This window comes from Mrakia frigida, assembly GCF_051309035.1.
Source record: "Mrakia frigida strain ATCC 22029 unplaced genomic scaffold BDY24scaffold_16, whole genome shotgun sequence".
Classification (NCBI taxonomy): Eukaryota; Fungi; Basidiomycota; class Tremellomycetes; order Cystofilobasidiales; family Mrakiaceae; genus Mrakia; species Mrakia frigida.
The window spans coordinates 39,861-65,418 of record NW_027481265.1 but is presented as its reverse complement, the minus strand read 5'-3'; the positions used below and the strand labels follow the sequence as shown (position 1 = coordinate 65,418).

General features: G+C 54.3%; 10 protein-coding genes across 10 annotated transcripts; 7 read left to right on the top strand and 3 right to left on the bottom strand.

Annotated features, from left to right (window-relative positions):
- Window positions 1-718: 718 nt before the first annotated feature.
- BDY24DRAFT_389389 (uncharacterized protein) lies at window positions 719-2,610 on the bottom strand. The gene is made up of 5 exons (XM_076640527.1): window positions 2,228-2,610; window positions 2,049-2,114; window positions 1,796-1,932; window positions 1,049-1,641; window positions 719-908 (listed from the first exon to the last, which is right to left on the bottom strand). The coding sequence occupies exons 1-4, from the start codon at window positions 2,373-2,375 to the stop codon at window positions 1,174-1,176; spliced, it is 819 nt and encodes a 272-aa protein (XP_076496397.1). The 5' UTR covers window positions 2,376-2,610; the 3' UTR covers window positions 719-908; window positions 1,049-1,173.
- A 57-nt stretch (window positions 2,611-2,667) lies between these two features.
- On the top strand, window positions 2,668-3,394 carry BDY24DRAFT_340653 (acyl-CoA-binding protein; the record flags this gene model as incomplete). Its single annotated transcript, XM_076637407.1, has 4 exons — window positions 2,668-2,760; window positions 2,861-2,882; window positions 2,997-3,035; window positions 3,135-3,394. 4 exons carry the CDS (start codon window positions 2,668-2,670, stop codon window positions 3,392-3,394), a joined length of 414 nt encoding a protein of 137 aa, XP_076496396.1.
- Window positions 3,395-6,625: 3,231 nt separating this feature from the next.
- BDY24DRAFT_389381 (uncharacterized protein) lies at window positions 6,626-7,445 on the top strand. Its single transcript, XM_076640526.1, has one exon. It carries the CDS (start codon window positions 6,637-6,639, stop codon window positions 7,303-7,305), a length of 669 nt encoding a protein of 222 aa, XP_076496395.1. The 5' UTR covers window positions 6,626-6,636; the 3' UTR covers window positions 7,306-7,445.
- A 294-nt stretch (window positions 7,446-7,739) lies between these two features.
- BDY24DRAFT_415284 (DUF4604 domain-containing protein) lies at window positions 7,740-8,623 on the top strand (the record flags this gene model as incomplete). The annotated part of the gene is made up of 2 exons (XM_076643427.1): window positions 7,740-8,235; window positions 8,355-8,623. The coding sequence occupies 2 exons, from the start codon at window positions 7,740-7,742 to the stop codon at window positions 8,621-8,623; spliced, it is 765 nt and encodes a 254-aa protein (XP_076496394.1).
- A 95-nt stretch (window positions 8,624-8,718) lies between these two features.
- On the top strand, window positions 8,719-11,935 carry BDY24DRAFT_389372 (MCT family MFS transporter). The gene is made up of 16 exons (XM_076640525.1): window positions 8,719-8,917; window positions 9,091-9,564; window positions 9,667-9,699; window positions 9,780-9,851; window positions 9,909-9,955; window positions 10,038-10,121; window positions 10,204-10,263; window positions 10,324-10,373; window positions 10,436-10,650; window positions 10,734-10,802; window positions 10,884-11,003; window positions 11,083-11,153; window positions 11,232-11,327; window positions 11,400-11,485; window positions 11,594-11,713; window positions 11,796-11,935. The coding sequence occupies exons 1-16, from the start codon at window positions 8,771-8,773 to the stop codon at window positions 11,834-11,836; spliced, it is 1,785 nt and encodes a 594-aa protein (XP_076496393.1). The 5' UTR covers window positions 8,719-8,770; the 3' UTR covers window positions 11,837-11,935.
- A 65-nt stretch (window positions 11,936-12,000) lies between these two features.
- On the bottom strand, window positions 12,001-13,495 carry BDY24DRAFT_389369 (uncharacterized protein). Its single transcript, XM_076640524.1, has 6 exons — window positions 13,445-13,495; window positions 13,215-13,388; window positions 12,999-13,118; window positions 12,731-12,793; window positions 12,540-12,642; window positions 12,001-12,463 (listed from the first exon to the last, which is right to left on the bottom strand). The coding sequence occupies exons 2-6, from the start codon at window positions 13,379-13,381 to the stop codon at window positions 12,224-12,226; spliced, it is 693 nt and encodes a 230-aa protein (XP_076496392.1). The 5' UTR covers window positions 13,382-13,388; window positions 13,445-13,495; the 3' UTR covers window positions 12,001-12,223.
- A 633-nt stretch (window positions 13,496-14,128) lies between these two features.
- BDY24DRAFT_389366 (uncharacterized protein) lies at window positions 14,129-14,785 on the top strand. The gene has a single exon (XM_076640523.1). The coding sequence runs from the start codon at window positions 14,179-14,181 to the stop codon at window positions 14,467-14,469; it is 291 nt and encodes a 96-aa protein (XP_076496391.1). The 5' UTR covers window positions 14,129-14,178; the 3' UTR covers window positions 14,470-14,785.
- Window positions 14,786-17,381: 2,596 nt separating this feature from the next.
- BDY24DRAFT_62269 (uncharacterized protein) lies at window positions 17,382-20,093 on the top strand. Its single transcript, XM_076645026.1, has 6 exons — window positions 17,382-17,903; window positions 17,991-18,181; window positions 18,312-18,403; window positions 18,471-18,549; window positions 18,621-19,433; window positions 19,520-20,093. Exons 1-6 carry the CDS (start codon window positions 17,832-17,834, stop codon window positions 20,025-20,027), a joined length of 1,755 nt encoding a protein of 584 aa, XP_076496390.1. The 5' UTR covers window positions 17,382-17,831; the 3' UTR covers window positions 20,028-20,093.
- Window positions 20,094-20,574: 481 nt separating this feature from the next.
- BDY24DRAFT_351493 (pyridoxal phosphate-dependent aminotransferase) lies at window positions 20,575-22,689 on the top strand. Its single transcript, XM_076637718.1, has 8 exons — window positions 20,575-20,676; window positions 20,775-20,877; window positions 20,994-21,233; window positions 21,346-21,355; window positions 21,453-21,688; window positions 21,793-22,172; window positions 22,283-22,526; window positions 22,605-22,689. The coding sequence occupies exons 1-8, from the start codon at window positions 20,597-20,599 to the stop codon at window positions 22,662-22,664; spliced, it is 1,353 nt and encodes a 450-aa protein (XP_076496389.1). The 5' UTR covers window positions 20,575-20,596; the 3' UTR covers window positions 22,665-22,689.
- A 968-nt stretch (window positions 22,690-23,657) lies between these two features.
- BDY24DRAFT_389350 (uncharacterized protein) lies at window positions 23,658-25,542 on the bottom strand. Its single transcript, XM_076640522.1, has 5 exons — window positions 25,408-25,542; window positions 25,250-25,312; window positions 25,014-25,158; window positions 24,390-24,913; window positions 23,658-24,292 (listed from the first exon to the last, which is right to left on the bottom strand). Exons 1-5 carry the CDS (start codon window positions 25,441-25,443, stop codon window positions 23,711-23,713), a joined length of 1,350 nt encoding a protein of 449 aa, XP_076496388.1. The 5' UTR covers window positions 25,444-25,542; the 3' UTR covers window positions 23,658-23,710.
- Window positions 25,543-25,558: the final 16 nt, after the last annotated feature.

Here is a 25,558-nt window from a genome sequence, read left to right as displayed (position 1 = left end):
AAGTAGAATCGACCTCATCTTGAAACTGCAGCAGATCGGAAACACAAATCAGGTCAGTATACTTCCAAGAAAGGGCATCTTGAGAGCCGACTGCCAACTCACGAGGGGCACAAGAGAGATGAAAGAGAAGGAAGGGAAACCGAGGTGAGCTCGACTCAAACTTCCAGAAGCGATCTAGCAGGTCGAAATCAACATGATCAGACAAAGAGAGTGTCGTCAGTCGACTCTTACGTACTCATAGAAAGCTTTGCAAAGGCGAAAGTGAAAATCAAGCTCACGATGTAGGAGAGAGAAGGGGAAGAAGGAGGAGAGGGAAGGAAGAGAGAGTGGTCCGTCGGAGAAGAGGGCTCGAAAGAACAGGGCTGGTTCTGCTGTTGGAAAGGGAAGAAGGAAGATGCAGTCAGTTGTCGCTTTCCTCCAGGAGAGATTGCTTCAAGGTTTAGAACTCACTTTTGGTGAGACGTAGAGGGTGTTTGGGGAGGAAAGAAGGAGAACAAACATCGTCGCCGGTTTCAAAGTCGATCCTCGACGACGGGTCTCCAAGCTCCACGCTCGTTGGCCCTTTGAAGATCTACCGAAACACATTGTAGCTGCTCTGGAGACACAAGAAGCCGAGTCTATCAGTTCTCACTTCCAGAAAGAGATGCATCTCTTGAGCACTACTCAGACGACGAGGGCGTGAATCGGTTGAGAACGATAGAAAACCGAGACCCGCGAAGGGAGGGAGGAGAGCAAGCATCGAGATAGAGAGCAAGGGAATAGAAAGCAAAGGGAGAAAAAAGAGGTACGGAACACATTGCGGGGTGGTAGAAGCTAGGTAAAGAAAGGCGGAAGTAGAGACGGGACGACACCGCTGCCCCTTCGACGCGACAAATGCAACTCATATGTACATCCAGACCGACAGCCACCTGTTTCAGAACAAGATAGAAAGAGCGAAGAGGTGAAAGACCGAGTCAGCCTCGATCTTCTTTACGCAGAGAGAACTGATTGAAACGAGACGAGAAAAAGAAAGAGAAAGAAAGAAAGAAAGAAGGAAGGCTGAACGAACCAACTCACGACACGACAAGCAGGCCTTCCCTCCTCTACTTGCTCGACTCCTTGTCCTCAGAAGCAGCAGCGTTCTCGGCATCGTTCTTCGACTTAGCGTACGCCTCGGAGCAAAGCTTCGACACCTCAGAAGCGGGCATTCCCTTGACGTCGTTGGTAAGCCGGTAGTTGGCCATGAATTCGAACCACGTATTGGTCTTTCCGGCTGTGGAGGAGGAACATGGTCGAAAAAGAAGAAGGACGGGAGAGGAGGAGGAAGGCGAAAGGGGAGGGAGCGAAAGGGGAGGAGGGAAGGGAGGTCGAAGAGGAGTCAGCGCGACTGGAACTGATCAACTGAACGATGTGGTTCGTGGAAATGCGAACACTTCGCTTTAAACAGTTCTTGTGGGGCCTCATGTAATGAAGGAGAGTAGTAAACGAGATAGACGCACCGTTGTTCTCAGCCCAAGCGACCTGTCGAGGGGACTTGACCAGCGACTTTGGGAATCCCTTCATGGTGACGGCGACGGTCTGAACCTCGGGCTCCAAGGAGTTGTACCAGTTGGTGAGCGTGCTGTGGTACTCCTCGAGGGCCTCCTTAGTAGGAGAGTAGGACTGGAAGGGAAGGAAGAGAGAGAGAGAGAGATCGCGACGAACGGCAAACAGAAGGAAAGGTGAGCTCGAGTTTCCTTCTGATCGAGCTGAAACCTCCTTCCTTGGGGATAAGGATGGCGGAGAGGTGAGGCGTAGATGTTAGCTGGAGACGTACCTTCTTCTCAGCCTCGGAAAGCTCAGCCCAAGCAGCAGCGTTGGCTTTGGCGGTTGATCCAAAGTCGGAACTGCCGGTAGGGTACGAACCCTTCTTCGCGACGAAAGCGAAGTATCCAGAAACAGGCTTCTTGACGGCTGGAGGAGAGGAGAAGCAAAATAAGACGGACGGACGAGCGTTAGAGTCGAGAAGACGAAGATGGAAGGAGGGTGAAGGGCAGGGAGGAGATGAGGGGGACGGAGGGAGAACGAACGAGGAGTAGCATCCGCCTTGAGCTTTCGCTTAGCGAGGGTAGCTGCAGTGTAGACGGGAGATTTACCTGTAAAGTGTTTATCCAGAAGCAGGTTGAAAGTCAGTTTCCAAACGAAGAGGACGAAGAAAGGGGAAGAAGGAAGGAGGGGCAGCGAGGTGAAGGGAGGTCTTTGGACGTACGGGGAGCCTTAGCGGCAGCCTCTTCGAAAGCAACAGCAGCTCGAGAGAAGAATCGGGTAGCAGAGAAGAGCATCTTGAAGTTGGAAGTTGAAGGGAGGAGGGGATGGAGGTGGGTGGCAACAAAGCGAGAGAGAGGGGAGGGATTCATGATCCTTCGAAGTGGGAAGGTCTCGCGACGAGAGGCTCTCTTGACGACAAGATTGCTGATGTTCTCTTTTGAAGGTTGTTATGGATCTCAGCCTAGAGTTTAGATTACAATTTCACCAGTCAATTTACCGCCTTTACCTGCTTTCGGAATCAAATCCATCTGCCAACAAGGTCGTCACCCCAACGCTTCAGCTCTGTCCTCCCCTTCCTTCCTTCCTTCTTCTCCCCACCACCCACCACCAACCCCAACTTTCTTCTACTTTCACTCTCCCCTCTTTCCTCTTATACCTACCATGTCTCAGTCTCAGTTCAACAAGGCCGTTGCTATCGTTGGAGCTCTTCCTCCCACCGGAGAGGTCAAGCCCTCGGACGACGACAAGTTGATCGTCAGTAGTCTCTCCTCTCTCTGCTCTGCCCGAATCTAATCTATGTCTTCAGGCTTTCGTCAGTGAGCTGACTATGTCTCTTCGTCTCTTTCTTCTTCAGTTCTACGCCAACTTCAAGCAGGGTTCGTTCTAGAGAAACTTGTTGAGCATCGACGAGATCCAAGCTCACCTTGCTTCTCCTCCCTCTCCCTCCTCCCTCCCTCGTCCTCATCTACCTGTTTCGTTCGCTCTTGCAGCTTCCGTCGGAGACGTCAACGTCGCCAAGCCTGGAATGTGTACGTAGCTCGTCTTCTGCCCGTCCAAGCTCAAGCTGACCTTCCTCCTTTCCTTCTCCCTCCCTCCCTCTCTCTCTCGTCCATCTTCGTCCCCTCCAGTCGATTTCGTCGGTAAGGCCAAGTGGGAGGCCTGGAACAAGGTCAAGGGGACTTCCAAGGAGGATGCTCAGAAGACCTACGTGGAGAAGTTGAAGGCGGTGAGTCCAAGGTGTCCTTTCTCTAGTTCAAAGAAAGAAGGCGATGGGGAGGAGAAGATCGAGGTCGTTCGGGAGAGTCCCCTAGGGGATGATGCCTTCAGCTCCAGAGTCTGCGATCTGTGCTCGAGCAGCATCCTATCTCTTTGCTGCAACTTTGCTTGAGGTTGTTTCTCCCCCTTCTCGAGCTCCATCGCCTCTTCTCTCTCTCTCCGTCTTCTCCCTCGACCCCTGTCCTTTCGCCTCCCCAATGGATTTTTGTCTCAGCCCGCTGATTTAACTCTCTTCACTCTTCAGATTCTCTCCGCCGCTTCTGGATCTGAGGCCGAGGCTTACCTCAAGGATCTCGAGTCTGCTTAGATCGTACCCTTCGCGTTGAGAAGGAGACGGAACGGATGGAAGGCTGGACGGGTTGCATTTTGACGATACCTTGATGAACGAACTCTCTGCTCGTGCAGTAGCTTGACTTCCTGATATCTCCGGAAGTGTCTGAATCACTTCCGAAGGAGGTGTGAGGAAAGGAAGCGGAGATGCGAGAGAACGAAACGCGAGCTTCGAGGGGACAGGAAAGATTTCAGCTGAGATACGAGATCGGTTTGTCGTGTAGACCGGAACATACATCGAGTGGATTAGCATCTGAATCTTTCTCTGAGGATTCTCGAAGGGCGAACGATGGTCCGGGAGGAGAGCAGAATTGAAGTCGAGCGACGAAAGAAGCCGACCTCCTTCTTTCCTCCCCAAACACCCTCTACGTCTCACCAAAAGTGAGTTCTAAACCTTGAAGCAATCTCTCCTGTAGGAAAGCGACAACTGACTGCATCTTCCTTCTTCCCTTTCCAACAGCAGAACCAGCACTGTTCTTTCGAGCCCTCTTCTTCGACGGACACCTCTCTCTTCCTTTCCCCCCCTCCTTCTTCCTCTTCTCTCTCCTACATCGTGAGCTTGATTTTCACTTTCGCCTTTGCAAAGCTTTCTATGAGTATGTAAGAGTCGACTGACGACACTCTCTTTGTCTGATCATGTTGATTTCGACCTGCTAGATCGCTTCTGGAAGTTTGAGTCGAGCTCACCTCGGTTTCCCTTCCTTCTCTTTCATCTCTCTTGTGCCCCTCGTGAGTTGGCAGTCGGCTCTCAAGATGCCCTTTCTTGGAAGTATACTGACCTGATTTGTGTTTCCGATCTGCTGCAGTTTCAAGATGAGGTCGATTCTACTTCAAACTCGTCGGGCGAGCTCGAGATCCCTCCTCCTCCCTCAATTTCCCTCTCCCTCCCCTCTTCCTCGTCGATCCAACGCTAGTCTCCCCTCTTCGGGCCTACCCAGCACTACACCACCACCAACAGGCCCATCCTCCTCGTCGCACCCGTCGCTATCCGAGCCTTCAACCTTACCCTCGTCCCCCTTGTCCTTAACGCCTTCGACGAGTCGTCCTCCTCCGCCTCTTCGCGTCCCCTCGAGCTCTTCATCCCCTACAGGACCCGCTTTTTCGCGTTCAAAGGGAGCTCCAAAATCATTCTGGCTCAGTCAGATACAGGTGGGCAATCATCGAGCAAAGACGAGGGCTCTGGCAGAACGTCTCCAAGGAGAAGGATCGGAGGGAGTCGTGGGAACGCCAGAGGTCGTCAAGGCAGCCAGGAATATCTTCAAGGTCGCTGGGAATCTATTTCATGTCGGCGATGACCATCTCCGGTCGATCTTCATCATCTATCGCGCGATCTCGACTTCACCGACAGCAGAGAACGACTACGGACGCCAGTGGATTCGGAGCACCCTCGTTCGCCTGCTTCTCCTCTTCACTCGTCGGTCCAACCCCAAGTCCAAAGTCATCGTTCCCTCCCTTCGACTACTCGTACAGGCAGCATCCATCACTCCCGATATCAAAATCCACAAGGAGCTCTTCAGGACGATCATCGTGGATCTCGCGTCGGGAGCGACGAACGCGTCGGAAGCCGTCGAGATCGTCGAGGGACTGAGGAGGTTGAGTCCTTCTTCGTTCACGGAGTCGGAGTTCGAGGAGGTTCTTCAAGCCATCAGTCGAGTCGAGGATTGGACGACGACGACGAGGAACACCTTCAGCCTCCCTTCCTTTCCGACACCCGCCGAACCTCCGTACCACCCTCCTCTCCCAGCCTCTCCATCTTCGCCAAACCTGACGAACCTTCCCACCACGCTCTTCAAACCCACTCAACCCACCTCTCTCCCACCCTCTTCATCCCTCAAAGCCACGAGCGTACAACACCGATCTCCTCTCTCCACTTCGTCTCCCCTCCAACCCCAGCGTCTTCTCGAACTCGCTCGCACCCTCGCCAATGCCCCACCCCCATCGTTGGACGATCTCCAGGCCCTCCAGGACCTCATCGATCAAACCTATCCCGATCCTCGCAAAGCCCGTCCCTTCGAAGCGGTCGTGGTCGAAACCCTCTTTCGAGTTCTCGCCTTCGCAAAACGAGCTCCTTCCCAACACGGCCCGTGCAAGTCCCACTTCGCTGGATGGGTATCGACTCTCGTCAGTCATCTCTCAAATATGGCTCCCATCGACGATCCTCGGTCTTTCGGCATCGACGTCAAGAAGGACATTTTCCCTCTCGTCAAGAGGTTGGACACCCAGGGACGAGTCGAGGCCTTCGCCTGCGCTCTCTACCGCTGGAGGAGGGACGATTACGATAAAGAGGACGTGCAGCTGTTCAAGCGCACTCTGGCTTCGTTACCGTTGGATCGCATCGGACGGAAGCCCGCACAGTCAACTCACATCGATTGGGAGAATGGATTCCAAGCTCGTCTCTCGGATCTCCTCCAATCGTCGGCGAGTAGCAGCAACAACGACGCAGAGGATCGAAGATGGCTGGATCGAGCATCAGCTGCTTTGGAGGATCCTTATCTTGGGAGAGGTTCGGCGTACGCACTGCTGGAGAGAGGTGCTCTCGACGCGCCGTCGACCCTCGAAACCCTCGTCGTCGCCTCCAAGCTCTACTCGAGATTCGCTCCTCCCTCCTACCCACCAGTTATTTGGAGGCAGCATGGCGATGCTCTCGTCAGGATCCTTCTCCTCTTCTCGAACCATCGAGGAGAGACCCCTCCCTTCCACCTCCTCTCTCCCGCCCTTCTCAACCTTCGCCACCTCCCTCCCTCCTTCATTCCCTCCACTCCCTCGTTCCCCTCCTTCGCCATCCCTCTCCTACCCATCTCCACCACCCTCGAACAGTCCCTCCTCCTCGTCGACGCTCTCCTTCGCGCTCAACAAGTCGAACCAGCCGTCCTCCCAAGCGTTTGGTCGTCCTTCCTCTCCTCCCTCGAAAAACACTCCGCCGTCCCTTCACCAACCCAAATCCTCTCCTCCGACTTCTTCCACTTCGTCAGCAACTCTTCGGTTTCGTCGGAGGTCGGCTCACCACTCGAGGATCTCATCCGGATGTACCTTCGTCGATGGACACGCGTCGAGAAGGAGGGACGGAATCTGAAGGCGGAAGAGAACGCTTTGGAGACGCTGGAACAGTTCGTTGATGGTCAGAGGAGGGGTGCGAAGACTGAGTACGGAGCCTCGCTGTTTGCGACGCTGTTGGAAGTTCAGGGCGTGGTGAGGAAGGATTGGAAGGGAGTGATCAGGACTTGGGAGGAGATGAAGGGGGAAACGGGATTGAACGAGAAGGCTGTTGAGATGGTTAGTCTCTTTCTCTTGCTCTTTCAGTCCCTAGGCCTTTTTATTAGGGAAGCTGACTTTGTCTCTCGCGATTCGCCTCGGAAATTCAGTACCTCCTCGCCTGCCTCGAAACATCTTCTTTCGACAAAGGCAGAACCCTCCTCGCCACCCTCCAAACTTTCCCCTCGATGCTTCCTCTCCTCACCTCGAAGAACTGGTCAATCTACTACTCGATGCTCGTCAAGGCTAAGGATCTTCCCTCCCTCGTCAAGAGCGTCGTCTTCCAAGCTTCGTCGAAACACGAGGACGCGTCGCCGCTCGCCGTGGAGGATCTGGCGAAGGGGATCCAGCTCGCTAGGGAGATTGGAGGGGAGGAAGGGAAGGAGGCCGAGGAGAGGCTGGAGGAGGTTGTTGGGAAGGAGAGGTTCCAGGAGGGGGTGAGGAGTTTGGACGAGAAGAAGGGAGGAGAGGACGGGAAGGTCGGCGTCGACGTCTAGTTTTGGTGAGATCTTGGGGTTGTTTCGTAGACTGTCGCTTTCGCACTTCTTCTAATACATTATTCGATAGTTTTGGCATTTCAATCATTTCCATGCGAAGGGAAAAGAGGCTGCTCTGTGGTCTCCGGGACGACGAGCTCTCCTCTTTTATCTCTTGCTTTCCTCGATTCTTCAACCAAGCACCGAGCTCTTTTTCCAAAAGCTGTGCTTCTTGGGTGTCTATGGAAACGCGCTGCCAGTCGAAGGAACAACGAAAAGAAACAAAAAGTGAAGTTGCCTGGGGGATGGAAGGAGGAACCAAACTGGAAGAGCGAGCGAGCTCAACTTCCTCCCTTCCCTCCAGCTTCAACTTCTCCCTTCCGCACCCCCCCCCAACCCATGTCGTCTCGCAGCCATTCATCTCGTGGAAGAGGAGGAGGAGGAGATCGTGATAGAGGTGGGGATCGAGGTGACGATCGAGGAGGAGGAGGAGGAGGGAGGGGAGGTCGAGGAGGAGGAGGGAAGGAAGGAGGAGGAGGAGGAGGAGGAGGAGGTCGAGGTGGACCGTCCAAGAACTCCATGCGAGGAATGTCCTACATCCACCCCAGCACGCCTTCCTTCCTCTCAGCCTTCAAAGCTCAACTCGCTGGTGGTCCAGCTCCTACTCCTTCAGGATCTTCGTTCGAACCTCACGACGGGAGGGCAGCTCTTCCTGGAGCTGCTGGACGTCAGACGAGCGAGGAGAGGGAGGACCAGGAGTTGAAGGATCTGAGGGAGAGGGAGAGGGATGATGACGAGTGGGGGTTCGGAGAGGGAGATGAAGCGCCTCAGGTGGTCGTGGTCAAGGAGGGGAGGCATCTATCGAAGGAGGAGATGGAGGACGAGGGAAGGAGAGGTGAGTCAAAGAGCTCGAGCTCAACAACTTCTTCGTTCTCGCTTCTACCGGTATCTTTGTCGGTGTAGGAGTGCCGTTAGCTGATTACTCTCCCTGTGATACCTCTTTACTCTCTCTAGCCAAAGGACTCCCACCACTAAACGCGTCGGCGAGCTCTTCGTCCTCCTCCAAACCAATCAACACCACCACCTCAACCTCCGCTTCCTCCTCCTCGAAATCCAAACCCACTGCCCCTTCAGCATCAACATCAGCAACCACCTCCTCGTCCAACCCCAAGAACGGCAAACGGAAAGCAGTGGCAGTTGGAGGAGACGGGGTGGTCGTCGAGAAGACGAAGAAGCCCAAGAAGGAGAAGAAGGGGTTGTTGAGCTTTGACGAGGAGGGATAATGCGTGTAGAAGACGAGAAAATCGATGAGTGTAAGACTTCTATCCTACTTCCGGGTCGAAAGTTGAGGTGCTGGGAGCAGAGGATTCGCGTCGAGGGCTGCGTCGAGAGGGCTGAACAACGAGCTTCGGACGAGCTTGGCTCACTGAATGACCCTGTCATCGGCCAATAGCCCACTTACATCGATGTCTTCGCCATCCCAGCTCCGTTCAAGGATTAACGAGCTACAGCATCGCGTCTGGACTGAAATCGCTCGACGAGAGACGCGCGATCGGATCCGAAACGGTTCGATTAAGGTGAGCTCGAGCAGATTTTCTGCCTCCACATCTCATCTTTATCCCTCCGAGCTCCAATGCAAAGGCGTTCCGAAGGTTTTCCGGACCAACTTCGCAGCTGAACGACAGCTTTTTCGGGCCGGCTCGAGGTTGTTTCGGCACTGACCTTTCTTTTCTTTTTCTCTTGACTTCAGACGACCACCACCTCCCACACCTCTTCCCACCTTACCCTTTCAACCCTTCCCCTCTCGCATCCATCGGAACCCTCAGAAATGTCGTCCATCCTCCCAGATCTCACTCCCTCCCGCTCAAGACCTCCAGAACCTCTCGCGGCTACCTCCGTCGCGGTCGATGGCGCTTCCCTCTCCTACTCCTCGCCTTCGCCTTCAACAAGAGTCTGTACTCCCTCGGCGAACCAGCTCAGTTCCAAAGAGGATGAGAAGCCTCGACGTTCTTCGGGAGAGGGAGGAGGAGAGGAGCGGTCAGCCAAGGAGCTCGAAGGAGGTCGTGTTGTCGGAGGAGGTCGAGGGAAGGAAGACGAGCTCAACCGAACTCAGGAGGTCAACGATGAAGACGAAGAAGAGGAGGAAGAATGGACGTATCCAGATGGTGGGAGGAAGGCTTGGATGGTGGTGTTGGGATGCTTCATATACGCTGGGTCTACGATGGTGAGTTCTACTGACCAAGATACAAAAGAGGAGGGAGGAGAGAGCAAAGCTCAACGGACGGGCTGACTCGATTCACCTTCTCACGCTTTTTCGACACGCCAGGGTTGGGGGTTGGTTTGGGGCGTCTTTCAAACAGTGAGCACAGATCGTTCTCTTTTCTACTGATGTCCTCGGGGACTACGAGGTGACCTCGTTGTTTTCTCGTGCGATGGTAGAACTTCAAAGCCAACGTTTTTCAAGACACCCCGGAGTCCATTCTCACGCTCGTTGGAGGTCTTGCTGCCTTTGTGAGTAGCCCCTTCTCCCTCTGAATGTGACCTAGCTGACCACTCTCTGCTTCATAGACCATGACCGGGACGAGTTTCGTAGCTGGTCGCCTCGGAGATCGATTGTTCGTCCCTCGTCTCGTATCTCTCAACGTGTGGTTCCGGCCTTTTGTTCGAGCTCAACCTTCTCGTTTCTTCTCATCGCAGCGGCTACAAGAGGATGCTCGTGATTGCTTCTGCGATCTCTTTCGTGTCGTTCCTGCTCTCGTCGTTCTGCACGAAACTCTGGCAGTGAGTCGATTTCGTTTCGTCGCGTCTCTTTTCGAGGCTTCTCTGACGCCTCAGGTTCTCTCGTTCTTCTTTCCGTCGCCAGAGTCTTCGTCTGTCAAGGATTTCTCTCTGGGTTTGGACTTGGACTCAGCATGCCCTTGTAGTGAGTAGATCTCTTCTCGAACGAACAAAACTGGATCCTGACTCCTTCTCTCTTCCTCAGCATGGCTTTGCCCTCGCAGTGGTTCTTGAAGAACAGAGGTCTCGCTACAGGTTCGTTCTCTCCTTCCATCACTTTCCCGACCTCTTCGTCTCACGCTTCTTTCCTCAAACAGGCATCGCCGTCTCAGGATCAGGAGTGTTCGGAGGAATCAACACGATCTTCGTTCGGCTCCTGATCGTCAAGCTCGGCTACAAGCACACCCTGTTGATCTTCACCTTCATCCTCACTGCTTGCTGGGCTGGAGCCTATTTCCTCGTCGAGATCCGAACGCCTCCGAGGAAGCGAGGCGAAGATGGGAAGCATGTTCATCGACCTTGGTTGCCGAAGGTGAGTCGAGACGGACGAAGTTGTTTTCGCTCTTTTCTTCCCTGACATTTCGCCTTTTCTGTGCTCTCGTCGGTTCTACTCAGGGATGTTGGACGAATCCTACTTTCTACTCTCTTATGTTCTGTATCTTCATAGCCACATTTGGGTTCTTGGTGAGTCCTTCCTCTTCCAGTTCATCTCAACGATCCGAACTGATCGTCGACGCGTCCGTCCTTCCTTCCCTTCCCTTCCAGACTCCCTACTTCTTCATCACCTCCTACACCGAAGCCCAAATCCCAGAACTCGCAAAATCGACGTCCCTCAAAGTAACCATGCCTCTCCTCGTCATGAACATCGCCGGAGCAGTGGGTCGAGTGAGTCTCCGTCGCCCTCGTTCTTCTCCGCCGTTTCCGAACCCGAACCTGAACCCTTCATCATCTTTTCTACAACCAGGTCGTCGCAGGAGTAGCGGCCGATAAAATCGGACCCGTCAATTGCTTCTCTCTATCTCTCTTCATCGGAGGGTGAGTCGCGTCCCGACTTCTCTTTTCTTCGATCAGACCATCTCCTTGCTCCCTCTCTTCTTTCCGCCACCCTTACAGGCTCGTTCAGATCGTCATGTGGCAGTTTTCTCATACCTACAACACCATCATGGGATTCAGCGTCCTGTACGGGATGTTTGGGTCGATGTGGCTCAGGTGAGTGAACGAACGATTGTCCTCAGTTTGGCAAATTCGACGCGACTGACCTGCTCCTTGTTTCGTTCGCAGTCTTCTCCCTGTCGTGACAGCTCAGCTGTTTGGGATTCACGATCTTGCTACGCTTACTGGCTTTGCGGTGTTGGTGAACAGTCCGGGTAAGCGAAGGCGACGAGTTTCTTTTCGACCGCGTCGTCGTCCTTCCCCTTTCTTTTCTGCGGCCGCGAATGGCTGACTCTTCCCTTTTTTTTACTATGCTGTGCTAGGTCAATTCGCCGGATCATCCATCGCAGGCTCCATCAAAACCGCCTCGGGAGGTTCCTGGTCGGCCATGATCTGCCTTTCTGGAGCCGCCACCGTCGTTGGTTCCCTATGCATGCTCTACGGTTCGTTCAGTCCTTGGCTTTCTCCCCTTTCTAGTCCATCACAGCTGCTGACTTTTCCTTCTCTTTTGGTGACGTTCCTCAGCTCGATTCAAGGGAGAAAAAAGGATCTGGGCGGCGTACTGATCTCGGACGCGTCGGGTTTCTTTTCCTTCACGGACTTTCTCACAATCTCGAGCTCATTGTCTACTTGCGTGCGGGTTTTATTTAACGATCTGCTTGACGCTTCTCTCCTCTTCTCGAGAACGGACGAGCCTTGCAAAGGAAGCTTTGAGGAAAACACGTCGAGTCTCGAACCTCCCGTCTTTGCGCGCAGAGCAGAGGGAGAGAAAAACATCAAAATCGGGATCGTTACGCGAATGTAGAATAAAAGGGGGAAATGAAAGCCATAAGACTATCTACAACACGAAGTGAAGTCCCTCCGAAGTGAAAGCAAAACGAAAAAGAAACGGAAACGACGAAAGACCGCCTCCTTCCTACCCTCTCCGTCCCCAGCCCCAACCGCATCCCAATCTAAGCCGCACCCCCACCCCCACCTCTAGCAACCCTCCACTCCTCCCAAGAGCACACAGCCTTTTCGCTCCTGTACCTCTGCACCTTCAGGTTGACAACGGCAGAAGAAGCGTCGGCGTCCCAGATTTCGTTGAGATCCCCAGAGAACCCAGCTTTGTGGATAGCGGATTTGAGGGTTTCGATCTTGGACCAGCCTTGCTCGGAGGCAATTTGAGGGAGGTAGGTTGCTGTGAGGGTTCGCTGCGGAAGAAGGGAGAAGGGAGCGGCTCAGTTCGACGCGTCGAGCTCGAGGGAAACGGAGGAGTTTGGGACTCACGTTCGGTTGAGAAGGGTTGTGGAAGGTGATATAGATTCCGTGAGTTCCGATGGTCCAGTCTAGAGGGTCGAGGCAGGGTTCGAAGGGGGTGAGAAGGGAGATGCTGCGAGGAGGAAAGGGAGGAGGTCAGGGAAGTGTGTGAGCTCGAGACGAGCGAGAGGGAGATGAAAGAGATGAACAGGAAGGCTCACCCGCATCCGAGAGTCGGTAGATCTTTGGCTTTGATGGGAGAGAATCTAGTGTCTCGGATAGCGCTGAGACGGTGGGAAGGGAGGGAGAGGAGATGGGAGGAGGGGAGGGACAGGTCACGGAAGAGTCGGAGTGGAGGGAGGAGATGGACGAGGTCAGCTCAACACGACTCGACTCGACTCGGAACGCTGCCTGTAGCTCTTCCTCTACGGCCTCCATCCTTCTCAAAGCCCACCGTCAAGGAAAAGAAGGGAGGGAAGACGAACTCACGAGATAAGCGCATACTCCTTGAGCCCCTCCCCGACCGGTGACCTCGCAAAGTTGCCTATACATCCTCTCAGCCTAGGTTCCTTCCCTTCCTTCAAGACCTCCCAGGTTACGAAGATGGCTCTGAATCAAAACAAGCGAACATTACGAACGGCCGATCCTTGTGTCAGCTCTCTCTTTCGAAAGGGATGGGAGGAGAGGAGGAAGAGGCGAGCTGACTGTTCTGCGAGTGGATTCTCGAAGAGGGGCGGTGGCGAAGGAGTTCTTGAAAAGTGAGAGGAGAGAACGTCGAAGCAGTAGAAGGCGTGTTCCTTGGAAGCTGAGGAGGAGGGAGTGGAGGGAGGAGAGGGAGTCGTTGCAGAAGAGGAGGAGGAGGAGGAGGGCATGGCGAGGCTGTGAGGAGGAGAGTCAGTTCGAGCTTCCTGTAGACGAAAGACTTGACAACTCACCTCTAGACGAGACGAAGGAGAGGAAGAGATGGAGATGGAGATGGAGATGGTGGTCGTCTGAAGCTGTACCACGTTTTTCGTGGGGAAGCAAGATGGGGGAGGGAGGGGAAAAAGGACTCTGGGACTTTTTCGAAGTTTGAAACCTCCAACCGCATCTTTCTGAACCGTTCGTCCCCCTCCTCTCCTTCTCCCTTCCCTCCTCTCCCCTCCCCTCGCCCACCTCCCTCTCTCCACATAGCGGATGAACTCTTGTGTATATCTCAATTCAAACTAGAGTCGCCGAGCCCGTCCTTCTCCTGTGTGAGTGGACACGGCGTGGACGATAAACAAACACTTCTGAAATCCCTCCCTTCCTTCCCTCTCTTCCACCACACTTTTCCTTCTTCGCTGAACGAGAACAAGAAGACTGACTTTTTGCTTCTTCTTTCTTCTCCTTCAGGCTCACCCTTACCGTACTCCCGTACTTGAAACTTTTTCTCTTTCTCTCTCTCTTGGGGCGGCGAGGATCTGCGAGGGGATGAGCTCGCAGATTCTCGTGTTCGTCGGGTTGCCTTTCGTGAGTTCGCCTTCCTATCCTCTCCTTCCCTCTCTCTCTCTTCCCCTCCCCCTCCTCCCCGACACCCTCTTCAAAAGATTATTCATGTGAATTACCGTCAGAACTGGGGGTTGATTCTGCGGAGTCTTCCTTCATGACGATACATACAAGGCTGCATTGTCACTTAGCGTGATGTGTTATGATACCTCCTCCCTCCCTCCCTCCTCTCTCGTTCTTGCACTCCTGCTCTCAAGCTTCGCTCTCCTTTACTGACTCCTTCTTCTTGCTCTTCTTGCTCTTCTTCTATCGGACCTCAAAGTCAGTTACAGTTCTCTCTCTCTTCAAGCTCGTCGTCGTCGTCGTCGTTTTCGTTCGACCTCCTTCCCATGAGGTGAGCTTTTCGTTCCCTTCTCCTTCTCCTTCCCCTCTCTTCCCCTCCATCTCCCTCCCTCGACCGAACCCTCACCCTGAACCCTCGCTCGACAAATAAATGATGATCTCAATCACGACGGTCTTCTGAGGGCATGGCTATCGAGCTTAACCTCGTGTCGTGCCCACTGGTGAAACCGCCCGCAACAAAATTCGGGCAATAACTTCCTGATCACCCCTCCTTTCACGCCCTCTCATTCTCTTCTCGTTTAGTAGTAGTAGGAGCGGAAGAGCAGAAGGAACTGACTCTTCGTCTCCAATTTGTCTCTGTTCGTCCGTTCTAGATCTCGTCTTCCCATCTCGTTCTCGGTTCTCTCTTCTTTTTTTCGTTCCTTTCCGTTCCTTCCTTTCTCGATGCCATGGTTCCTTTCTCTCCCATTGCTTTTTCGTGTTCCGCAAGAGAGGAGCCTTGAGCAGACGACGAGATAAGAACAACAAGATCAAATCAAAAGAAGGGGAAGGGACGGAAGGGAAAAAGAGGTGAGCTCTGTTGTTCACGATTTGACCCCGAGGAGAGGGAGGAGAGAACGGACGGTCACCGCGTGCTCTCGCTCTTTCCCACTTGTTTTTGTATAGAATCGATGGGTGATACGAGATCATTGAAGGCAGAAGAGTAGATTCCGAGCTTCGATGGAGTCTGTACTGTTGGAGGAGGGTGGAACAGAGAGAGCCTTCCTCTTTGAGCTTGGAAGGAGAAGGAACGCTCAAGCTCACCGCCCCTCCCTCGCGTTCCTTTGCTTCCCTGCCTTTCTCGGTATACTTTTTCGAGAACAAAGGTCTTCTAGCTGCTCAGCTTTTCCTTGTGAATACCCTTGGGAAGTCGAATCTATAGAAATGGGAGCACGGTGTCCTACGCAGTCGGGGGGAGGAAAGGAGAGAGAGAGAGAGCTCAAGCTCGCGATTCTCCCTTCTCCCTCCCACCCTCCACCCTCCCCTTCCCCTCCCTTCTCTCCCTTCTTTCCTTCTTACCTCTACCCAGAGGACCTCCCCTCCCTTCTTCACCTCTTCTTCCCATAAGAGCGCCGAAGATGTCTTCTTTGAATCGCCTCTTGAATCACGAAGGAGGTCCTTCCCCTCCTCTCGCGCCGCCTCCTCCTCCTCCTGCTGCTCCCTCCTCGTTCGCTGGGAGTGCGTTGGATTTCCTGGCTGAAGCCGCTATGGCTGGCTTTGGAGGAGAAGCTCCTCCTACCGCAGCTCCTGGTGCTGGATCTGCGGATTCGAGTCGGATGGATGGAGTCGAACGAACAACGAGTCCATCGACCAAGGTGAGCTGACCACCTTCCCTTCCCTTCCTGGTCCCCAATCTCGGTCGCGTTGCTTTCGTTCTTTTCGTTTCAATTTTTCACGACAAGAGGAAGAAGGGAGAGAGCATCGTGGATGCACTCTCTATCGGTTCCAGGGACAAGAGGGAGGAGGGTGCGAAAGGGTGTAAGGAAGGAAGGAAGGAAGGAAGGAAGGAAGGAGAAGGGCGAAGGGGGCGTGTGTGATGCCTCCTTCCACCTTTATCTCGTCAACCCTTCATCCTAAAGAGTTGAAAATTCGCGCATGTGAATCTAGATACTCTGTTCCCCAACCTCCTTCACTTTCATCCCTATCACTCTTCTGGGAGAGGAGGGAAACCATACGAGACTTTGTCCTCCTTCCCTCCTTTGCTCAGCTCGCTTCTCCTTCCCTCGCCCCTCCTTCCCTCCTTCCTTCGCCCTCTCGTTCGATGCCCTTCCCACTTTTCTAATCAAAAGTGGGATCATCGGAAAGAGGAGAAGGAAGCGGTTCTCGAACACTTTGTTCCAAAAAGATCGCTTCGTTCAGGAGAGAACAACGAGGCTGGGAGGGCAGGGAGGAGGCCAAAGGGGGGCGAGGAGGGGAGGGAGGGAAAGTGAGAGCTCACAGAGCAAGTCTGGTGTGGGAAGGAGCCAAAGAAACAACGAGCTGACCCTTTCCTTCCCTTCCTTCCCTCCCTTTTTCCTTTGCCCTCTCTCTCTCTCTCTCTCTCTCTCTTCGCTACCCACGCCAACTCTCTACTCGAACATTCTTAGTCTCAACAGCCCGCCGCTTCCAAACAGTACCACCTCGACTCGTCCTTCTTCCCAGCAGCACCCGAACCTTCCTTCCTCCCTCCTCCACAACAACAACGTGCGGCCTTCGCCTTCCCTCCTCAACCGAACGGTCACCTCCCGAACGCTGCCAACGGACAGTACCTCCCCGTTCCCAACTTCAACTTTGCAGCTACAGCGGCAGCTCAGCAAGCTCAAGCTCAGCAGTCGTCGTCGTCGTCGTCGTCGGCGGATCCATCGGACGTCCCCATCCCAGCTCACCTTCTCGCTTGGGGAGCTGAGGAACCTCTCTCGGCAGCAGAGAGGGTCAAGATGGGTCGAAGGAGAGTCCCTACCGTCCCAGCAGCACCAGCAACCTCGCTCCCTCAAGCTCAAGGTCCTCCTACCCACAACAGCAGCAGCCATCACGTCCATCCTCCTCAGCAACACTCTCAAAACCACAACTCCCACTCGAACTCCCACTCCCACTCGCAATCTCACCAGCAGCAGCAGCAGCAGCACAACGGTCACTCGTCGTCGAGCCACCCTTACTCCCATCAGCAGCAGCAGCAACACCAGCAGCAGGCTCCCAGCTACAACTCGAACTCGTCCTCCTCGTCGTCGGTTCCTCAGTACTCGCACAACCCTCTCGGACTCCTCCCCATGCTCCCCAAGAAGGAGAAGAAGGCTCCCTTCGTTCCTCCGCCCTCGCACTCGATGAACAACGGAGGGTCGTCGTCGTTGTCCGGAGGAACTCCCAACGGCGTGGTTCGACAAGGCTACCAAGGAGAACGAACGACCTCCATCGGAAGCGAGGGAGCGTCGGTGTCGGATTCGGGAACCAACACCTCGTCGGGCAACATCCAAGGTCAAGGTCACCCTGTTGGACCGGACGGGCAGCCTATCGTCAAGACGGGGAGGAAGAGGGTCCTCGGACCGGATGGGAAACCGATGAAGAAGGTCAAGGTCCCTGGAAGAGGGCAGGCTTGGAGGAAAGGGTTGGGTGGGGTTGGGACGGGTTCGGCGGCTCCTAAGGTTCGTTCTCTCGTCCTACCATCTCTCGCTTCGATCTCTTCGCTGGAACTTCAAACGCTGACCTCGTTTCGTTCGTTTTCGCTTCGAAACCTCTCAGCTCTCGACTCCCCTCGAACTCTTCACCGCTCCCTCTGGGCCTCCTCGACCCAAGAAACCCAAGAAGGTCAAGAACCCCGAAGACGCCAACGGTGGATCTGGATCTGGATCAGCCAACGGTGGAGGAAACAACGGAGGAGGTGGGAACGGAGGTGGTGGTGGAGGAGGAGGCTCTCACAACAACTTCAACCACAACAACCACAACGATCCCTCCGGTTCGCACAACGGGAACGGAAACAACAGCAACAACAACCACTCGATGCCTCAAGGAGAGAAGCTTCCGAAAGCTCCCAAGCCGAAGGTTTCCAAGCCGGGGACGCATCCGAAGAAGGTACGTTTTTGACCTCTCGCTTTCGCGTCGAGCGTCGAGCGTTCAAGTTTTTCGTCGCTGACCTTCTCCCCTCTTCTTCGTTGATAGGCCATGCCCAAGTTCGGACCGGAACTCCCTCCCAACTGGATCCCTACCAACCTCCCCATCGCTCAACGACCTCGAGATCCGACTCCTCCACCGGTCGTGCTCCCCGTCGTCGAGGAGGAGGACGATCAGGCCGTTTACTGCATCTGCGAGACCAAGTACGACGAGGATAAGGCGATGATGGCTTGTGATAAGTAAGTGGGCGACTTCTCTTTTTGGTGTTTGGAGGAGGAGAAGGAGGGTGGGTGGGAGGGAGGGAAGGAGAGACGAGACGAGAGGGAACGAACGAAGACTGACACGATTTTCTCGTGTTTTTGTTCGCAGGTGCCAAGAGTGGTATCATCCTGAGTGTGTTGGGATCAGTGAAGAGAAGATCGAGTTGGTGGATCAGTTCGTTTGTCCCAAGTGTACTGGACGTGAGTTTCTCTTCGTCCTTTCTCGTCGTTTTCGTTTCCCTCGCTGACTTCCTTCGCTTCCTTCTAGTCACCCCGGATCGAACGACCTGGAAAGTCAAGTGCCGATCTCAAGGTTGCTTCCGACCTATCATTCCTCCTCTCACCAAGTTCGTTCCCGTCTCTCCTTCGTTCTTTCAAGTTCGACGACGAGAGAACCTCGAGCTGACCTTTCCCTCAGGTACTGCTCCCCTTCCTGCGGAGTCACCCACCTCACCGCTCTCGCCGCCGCCCAAGCCGTCCCCCTCGTCTCCCTCCTTCCTCGATCGACCTACGCTCGTCGTCCAGGAGGAACCACCGCCGTCGCAGCCGAACAAGCTCCTCCCGCTCCTCTCGCACCCGCTCTCTCGTCGTCGCCTTCGTCAGGAGCAGCCTACCCTCCTTCGTACCCTTCCTCCCCCGAAGACGGGAACGGTCAGAACCCTCTCCTCACTACGCTCAGGGGTTCGCTCGAGACGCTCGAGAAGGAGATCAAGGAGAGCAAGAACAAGGTCGAGGTGGTTGGGAAGAGGTTGGTCTTGCTTGAACGAGCTAGCGAGAGGGCCGAGAAGGTCGAGGAGTTGGAGAAGGAGAAGGCGAGACAAGCTGCGCTTGTGGTTGCTGCTGAGGAGGAGGAGGAGTTGAAGAGGAAGAAGGAGGCGGAGGGAGAGGCGAAGAAGGAGGAGGGTGGAGAGGGAGAGGGAGAGGGAGAGGAGAAGATGGAGGAGGAGGAGGAGCAGAAGCAGAAACCTTCGGTCAAGACCTCGACGAAGGGGAAGAAGCCTGAGGCGGCTGGGAGTGCGGCTGGGGAGAGGGTCTGTGGGTTCGATAGGAGGTTGGTGTTTGGGGAGAGGGAGTTCGAGGAGTGGTGTGCGACCGAGGAAGGGAGCAAAGCTTTGGCCGGGGAGGAGGAGGTCAAGGTCGGAGAGGATGTGGTGATGAAGGAGGAAGGGGAGAAGGTTGAGGGTGGGTGGTGGTGCGAGGAGACGAGGAAGAAGTGTGATGGACATGCTGGGTAAGTCGACTTCTCTTCTCGATCTCTTCGTTCCTTTCGAGAAGACTTTCGAGATCTGACCTCCTCTTTCTCGGTTGAACGAACAGATGGCAACGCTGGCGTCTCGTCGACTTCCAGATGGAACAGCAACAAAAGGAGGAGACCCTCTCGAAACTCGAGAAGAAGCGAGACGGCGTCCAGAAGGAAATCACCGAACTCGAACAGGAGGTCGAATCTCGTCGTCGACTCGATCTCAAACCTCACTCGTCCAACTCCAACGGATACGTCGCCGTCCCCACCAGCAACGAACGAGGAGGAGTCGCCATCGCCTCGGTCGACCAACGTCGAGGATCCTTCAACAACAGCAACGGAGGAGGTCTCGGAGTCCCCTCGCCTTTCTCTCGAGGAGGAAGCGGATCCGGATCCCAGCCGTCGTCGCTCGAGGCGAAGGGAAGCTACGGGGGCTTGTACGGGTTTTCGAACGAACGGGGTGGGTTCAGTAGTAACGAGAGGGGTGGTGGTGGAGGAGGAGGGTTCAGTAACGAACGGGGAGGAGTGAGCAACGAGAGGGGAGGAGGAGGAGCGGGAGACGAGGACGTGGAGATGGACTTGTAGTTCTTTTAACTCCTTACCCTTCCAACCTTCTGCAATACATACAAAAACAAACCCAAAAAACAAACACTCTTTCTTATCTTTCGCTTTGCTTTCTCTCGCTCTCTCGGTTTTCCTCCAACTTCGTTTCGCTTTTCATCTCTCTCCTTTTCGTTTTCGTTTTCGTTTCGTGGAATCGTTTCCTCCTCCATCCCTTCGTTTTTTTTTCTCTCTCTTTCCGACTACTTCGATATGATGACGCGACTTGGCTATGCTATCTTTCTTGTGTGCTTGACTCGGGATTCGACTTGAGGTTTGAGAGGAGGAAAGGGAGAACGGAGGGAGCGACGCGTCCTCCGTGTCTTTTTGCTCTGACTTTCCAGTTCCTTCTTCAATTTTTCTCGAGCCAGCCACACGAACTCGAGCGATAAAGGTTTCGTCCTGCAAGCTGCAAGATGAAGCAGAAAGGACGCGTTCCTATCAAGAACTCAGGCCGCGGTCAGATCCGAGGCGCTCTTCTCTCCCTGACGTCCCTCCTTCGTTTCACTTTGCGATCCTCTCTCCCGACCACCAGCACTCCAAAACCCAAAGGCATGACTCAAGTATCAACCTCAGGAACGGTCTTATCAAATCGAGCTCAGAAGCATTTTGCCGGGATGCCTGTTTCGAGACAGTGAGTTCTGACTCGTCGTCGAGCTCAAACGCGGGAGGGCTGAACGAGGGAAGGGAAGAGTTGACTTTTGGACTCGGTCGGGTTGCGTGGGTTGGCAGCAACCCACCTCCAGGAGGATTCTACGATGAGTTCCGACATCCAGAGGGAGTTATCAACTTGACGACGGCGGAGAATGGGTTGATGAAGGATGAGTTGCTGGAGGTGAGAGGCCTGAGCTCGGCTTTCCTTCTTTCTTCGTTTCCCCTTCCTTTGCTCGAGCTGATCTCTTTCTCCTCTCTTTCTCTCCCTCTTCTTTTTCGACGGCTGATCGACCATAGTTCATCAACAACCCCACCTCCCCTCTCTTCACCTCTCAGCATCTCAAGTACCGAAACACCCTCCTCGCTTCGTCCGTTCCTCATCTCGACGATCTCCTCGTCAAGTACGCCAACGATTGGTACGATCCCACGTCGCCTGTGACAAGGGAAACGAGTGTGACCGGCCCGGGACTGGGTGCACTGTTGGCGAGTCTGTGTTGGGCTCTGTTGGAGGTTGGGGAGGGAGTTTTGTTGAGCACCGTGAGTCTGGACGTTCTTCGACGCGTTGGGAGGGTTCTCTGAACCTGAAGGTGGATGCAGTCATAGATAGAAATGACTCTTTTCCTTTCGTATGCATCTCTGTCGACTGCAGGTCTTCTACAGTATGCTCCCTTTCTCCTCCGTTCCTTCGTTTCGACCCGTCGCTTTCCCGCATCTCGTTCTGACCTTCTCCCCTCGCTCTCACTCTTTTCTCCTCAGGCGACTACATCCGAGACATCACCTACCCAGCCCTCGGAAAACTCGTTCTCGCCGACATCCCTCCAGAGGTCGACTCCCTCTCCCCCGCCGTCCTTCCATACCTGCGAGCAAGAATCCTTTCAAGCGCCAAGGAGGGAATCAATGTTCGATGCCTCGTCCTCTGCAACCCTCACAACCCTCTTCCGAGGTGCTACGAGGAGGAGACAATCTTGGGATATCTGGCTTTGGCGGAGGAGGTGAGACGAGCTCGATTGAGGGAAAAGGGAGGAGAGAGACACGTCGATTGACTGATCGCTCTCTTCGTCTTTTCTTTCTTTTCGTATCCCGTTTTGATTTTCAGTTCTCCCTCCAACTTATTGTCGATGAAGCTTATGCCCTCTCCGTCTACCCTTCCCCCGGCCATTCTTCAGCACCCTTCAAATCCATCCTCTCCCTCCTCCCAGCTCCTCGACCTCACAACGTCCATCTCCTCCTCTCCCCCTCGAAGGACCTGGGCCTCTCAGCTTTCAAGGTCGGACTACTCGTCTCAGGGGATGAAGGAGTCGTCAAGTTCGTCAAGAAGGCGATGTTTTCAACGCCCATCAGCGGAGCGAGCGACGCGGTTGTTTCGAGGATCTTGGGAGATCATGCTTTCTTGAAGGAGATGAGAGAGGGGAATTGGGTCAAGTTGAGGGAGGCATTCGAGCTTGTGAAAGGGTGGTGTGATTTCCATAGGCTGGAGTGAGTTAACGATCCCTTTACGTCCTGGCTGGGTTTGTCGAGGGAGAAAGGCGAAGAGCTGACCTCGACGCGTCTTCCTTTCTTTCTCTCTCCCCCTCTCCCTTTGCCAGATACGAAGAAGCAAGTGCAACCGTCTACACCGTCATCAACTTCACTCCTTTCCTCAACTCCCTCGCTAAAACTACGTCCTCAACCTCGTCCATACCGCCGAATGAGGATCCGGAGATCATCGATCTAGCAGTTCAAAAAATGCTCGACGAGGGAACCTTCCTCAAGCCGACAGGAGAGACGATGGCCGATCCGATCAAGGGGAGGTTCAGGATGATCTTCACTCAGAAGCCAAAGACGATGAAGGTGCGTTCCATTTTTCTCGTCTGGTTCAAGAACAAGGAAACTGACGACGAGTCTGTCCCTTTCTTTCGCGTCGGACAGATGGCTCTGAGACGAATCGAGAAGGCTTTTGGGCTGGAGGAGGCTCCTTTCTTTGACTAGAGTAAGAGTTTAGTAATGATTAAACTGATTGGAACGGAAGTTTTTGAGACAGAGCGAGCTGTTCGAGACAAAGGAGACGCGTCGCTTCCCGAGTCTCCAGAACGGCTTTCTTTCCTTTCCGTCGCCCAGTTGATTCCTCCGCTACCTCGACTGCCAGAGTGTTGACTTGCGATGATCCATATTTGCCGAGCCGGAATGACGAGGCATGAGATCTCGACGACAACAACATCAACCCTTCGCCTCCTCCCCTCCGACCCTTGCATCCGAGCTCTTCGCCGCCACCACAAACCTGTCCTCCCCCAGAGCCACCTTCAAACTCTCCTCGGCCTCCTCCAGCCTCCCGATCAAGCTCGATCGCCTTCGCCAAATCCTCGACGGCGAAAATCGACACGTTCTCGTCCTTCAACGACGCTTGGAAAGCGACACCCTTGACGAGGGAGGGAAGATCCTTAGCCTTGACGAGGAGGGAGTAGTAGAGGGACCAGTTATTCGACGTGAGGAGAGGGAGCATGCGTGGGTTGGATCGGATCGTCGTGAGGAGGGTTTTGGCTCTGTCGAAGGAGATCTGTTGTTTGTAAATTGTAGATCTGGAAAAGGCAGAAAACATGGACCGAGTAGGTCATGGATCAATGATAAATTTCGCTTACTAACCTCAATGAGCTGGACGTACTTTGGTCGTTGAAGGTCGAGGGCGTTGGAGGGAAGGAAGGGAACGAGTCGAGCTCGATCGTCAGGAAGTACGACCGACGATGCGAGAAAAGCTGCCGCACGACCAGACTCTGGCAGAGGTTCTATACATTGAGCTAGAGTCTCCTACCACACTGCCTTCAAACTCCCAATTTTTCGCGTGTCAAACTCTCCAGACCGAAGCGAGAACGCGTCGCCTGATTTCCTCCCCGACTTCTTCGTCGAGCGAGAAGGGTCCCTTAGCAACGAGAGACCGCACACAACCTAGAACAGCATCAGAAGTAGTATCACAAAGGCATTACAGTAGGTGGGTATCGGTATCTAGTTCTTGAAACAAATCTAGCCTCCCCTCGGTCCCATCATCTCGCCAACCCCTCCACCCTCTCCCCCAACTTATCCACCCTCTCTCCCAGCCCTCTCAAATTTCCCTCCATCACTTCTTCATTCTTCTTCAAACTCGCCTCCAACCCTTCCAGCACCCCTCTCAGTTCCTTCTCCCCTTCCCTCAAACCGATGCTCTCCCTCTCCACGTTGCTCAGCGTCGAAGCGAACTCTCCTGCGCTGGCGTGTAAAGAAGCGAGCGACCTGAGGCGAGCGAGGAGATGAGGAACGAGGGGGAGGAGAGGTTGCAGGCGAGGAAGGAGAGCGAAGAGGGTGGTGAGAGAGGAGAGTTGTGTGGGTGTCAGGTTCGACGGCGAGGAAGACGGGTTGGGAGGTTGGGAGGACGATGGGTCGAGAGAGGATGAAGCTGTGATGGATCTCCGTTTCTGAGAGTTTGAGAAAGAGGAGTTGGATTGGGATTGTTGAGCTTTATCGAGATCGATAAGGAGGAGTTTGACGCGTCGGGAGATGGCGTCGAGGTGTCGAGGTTGAGTGAGGAGGGTGAGGAGGTGATCTAGTTTTTGTAGGGTTGGGAGGAGGGGAGTTGGAAGAGGGGAGGACTGGTGGAAGACGGGGTGGAGGGAAAAAGGGAATGGGAGTTAAGGAAGCGACGACGCGAAGCAGCGAGAGACGAGAAGGAGGGAGGCAGAAACTCACGATATCAACCCCTGAGTTGCCCACTCCAATCATGCCTTCCAGCTCAGCTAGTCTCTTGTCTAGTTCAGCTACTTTCCGCTCGTCCGACCCAGCAACCGTCGCAGCAACAGTGTTCTCCTCTTCCTTCGTCGGCGTCGTTCCGACCTCCCCGTTCGTCCTCCCCTCCTGCAGCATCTTCAACTTTCCTTCCCACCCCGTCCCACTGCCACTCTCTCCCTTCGACCCACTCCCTTCTCCTCCTACAGCGACCAACCTCCCTTTTAAATCTCTCAACTCTCTCATGATGTCCGCTCTCCCTCCTCCTCTCTTCTCTTCCTCGGGCTCCTCCCCAGCAGCCTCCCCAGGTCCAGCAGACTCCAAATCCTTCTCCAACTCCTCCATCTCGTACCTCAGCCTTCTAATCCTCGCTCGAGGATGCTCCGGAATCAAATCCTGAGCTGGGTACTGGTGTTCTGAAGGGATCGAGGACGAGGGGAGATGAGGTCGGATGAAGGGCAGGGAGGAAGGGTAGAGGGTGTAGGTTTCTAGGGCAACGGCAGCAGAGAAGAGATAAGAAGTGAGTATGTGCGTTCTCGGATCCGAACGCTCGGAAGCGAGTAGGTGGTAGAGGAAAGAGAGACTGACGAGAAGCCAACGCTCCGAACCTCTGGTTCAAGCTATCCATGTTGGGCAAGCTGGATTCATCGATTTGGCCCTTGTTGATATCCATCTCCTGGTTGCGACTAGTAGGAGAAGGAGGGCCGGTTTGATGAGAGTCGTCGTCGTCGAACTATCAGTCGAAGGGAAGAAGGAAGGGAAGGAAGACGGGGTGTGAGCTCGTCTGTTGACGAGAACGAGAGATCAAGATGGAGGAAACGAACGTTTCCTGTCCGACTTCCCAGTTCGGGAACATCTTCGGTTTCGTAAACATCGGGAGCAGTGTCCTGGTAGAAGAGGAGACAAGAAGAGGGAGGACAGAGTGAGCAAGAGGAACGAAAGGGAAGGAAGGAGGAGGAGAGGAGAGAAGGAGTGAGCTCACGATGTCCGGGAGATTGGCGTATTTGGACGAGGACATTGCAGGGAGATTCGAGAGAGACGGAGAGTGTGTATGGATGGCAGAACTGTGGGTGTATATAGAGAGATATCCTGTCCTTGTGGTTTGGTTGATGCTGGTCGTTGGGATGGAAAGG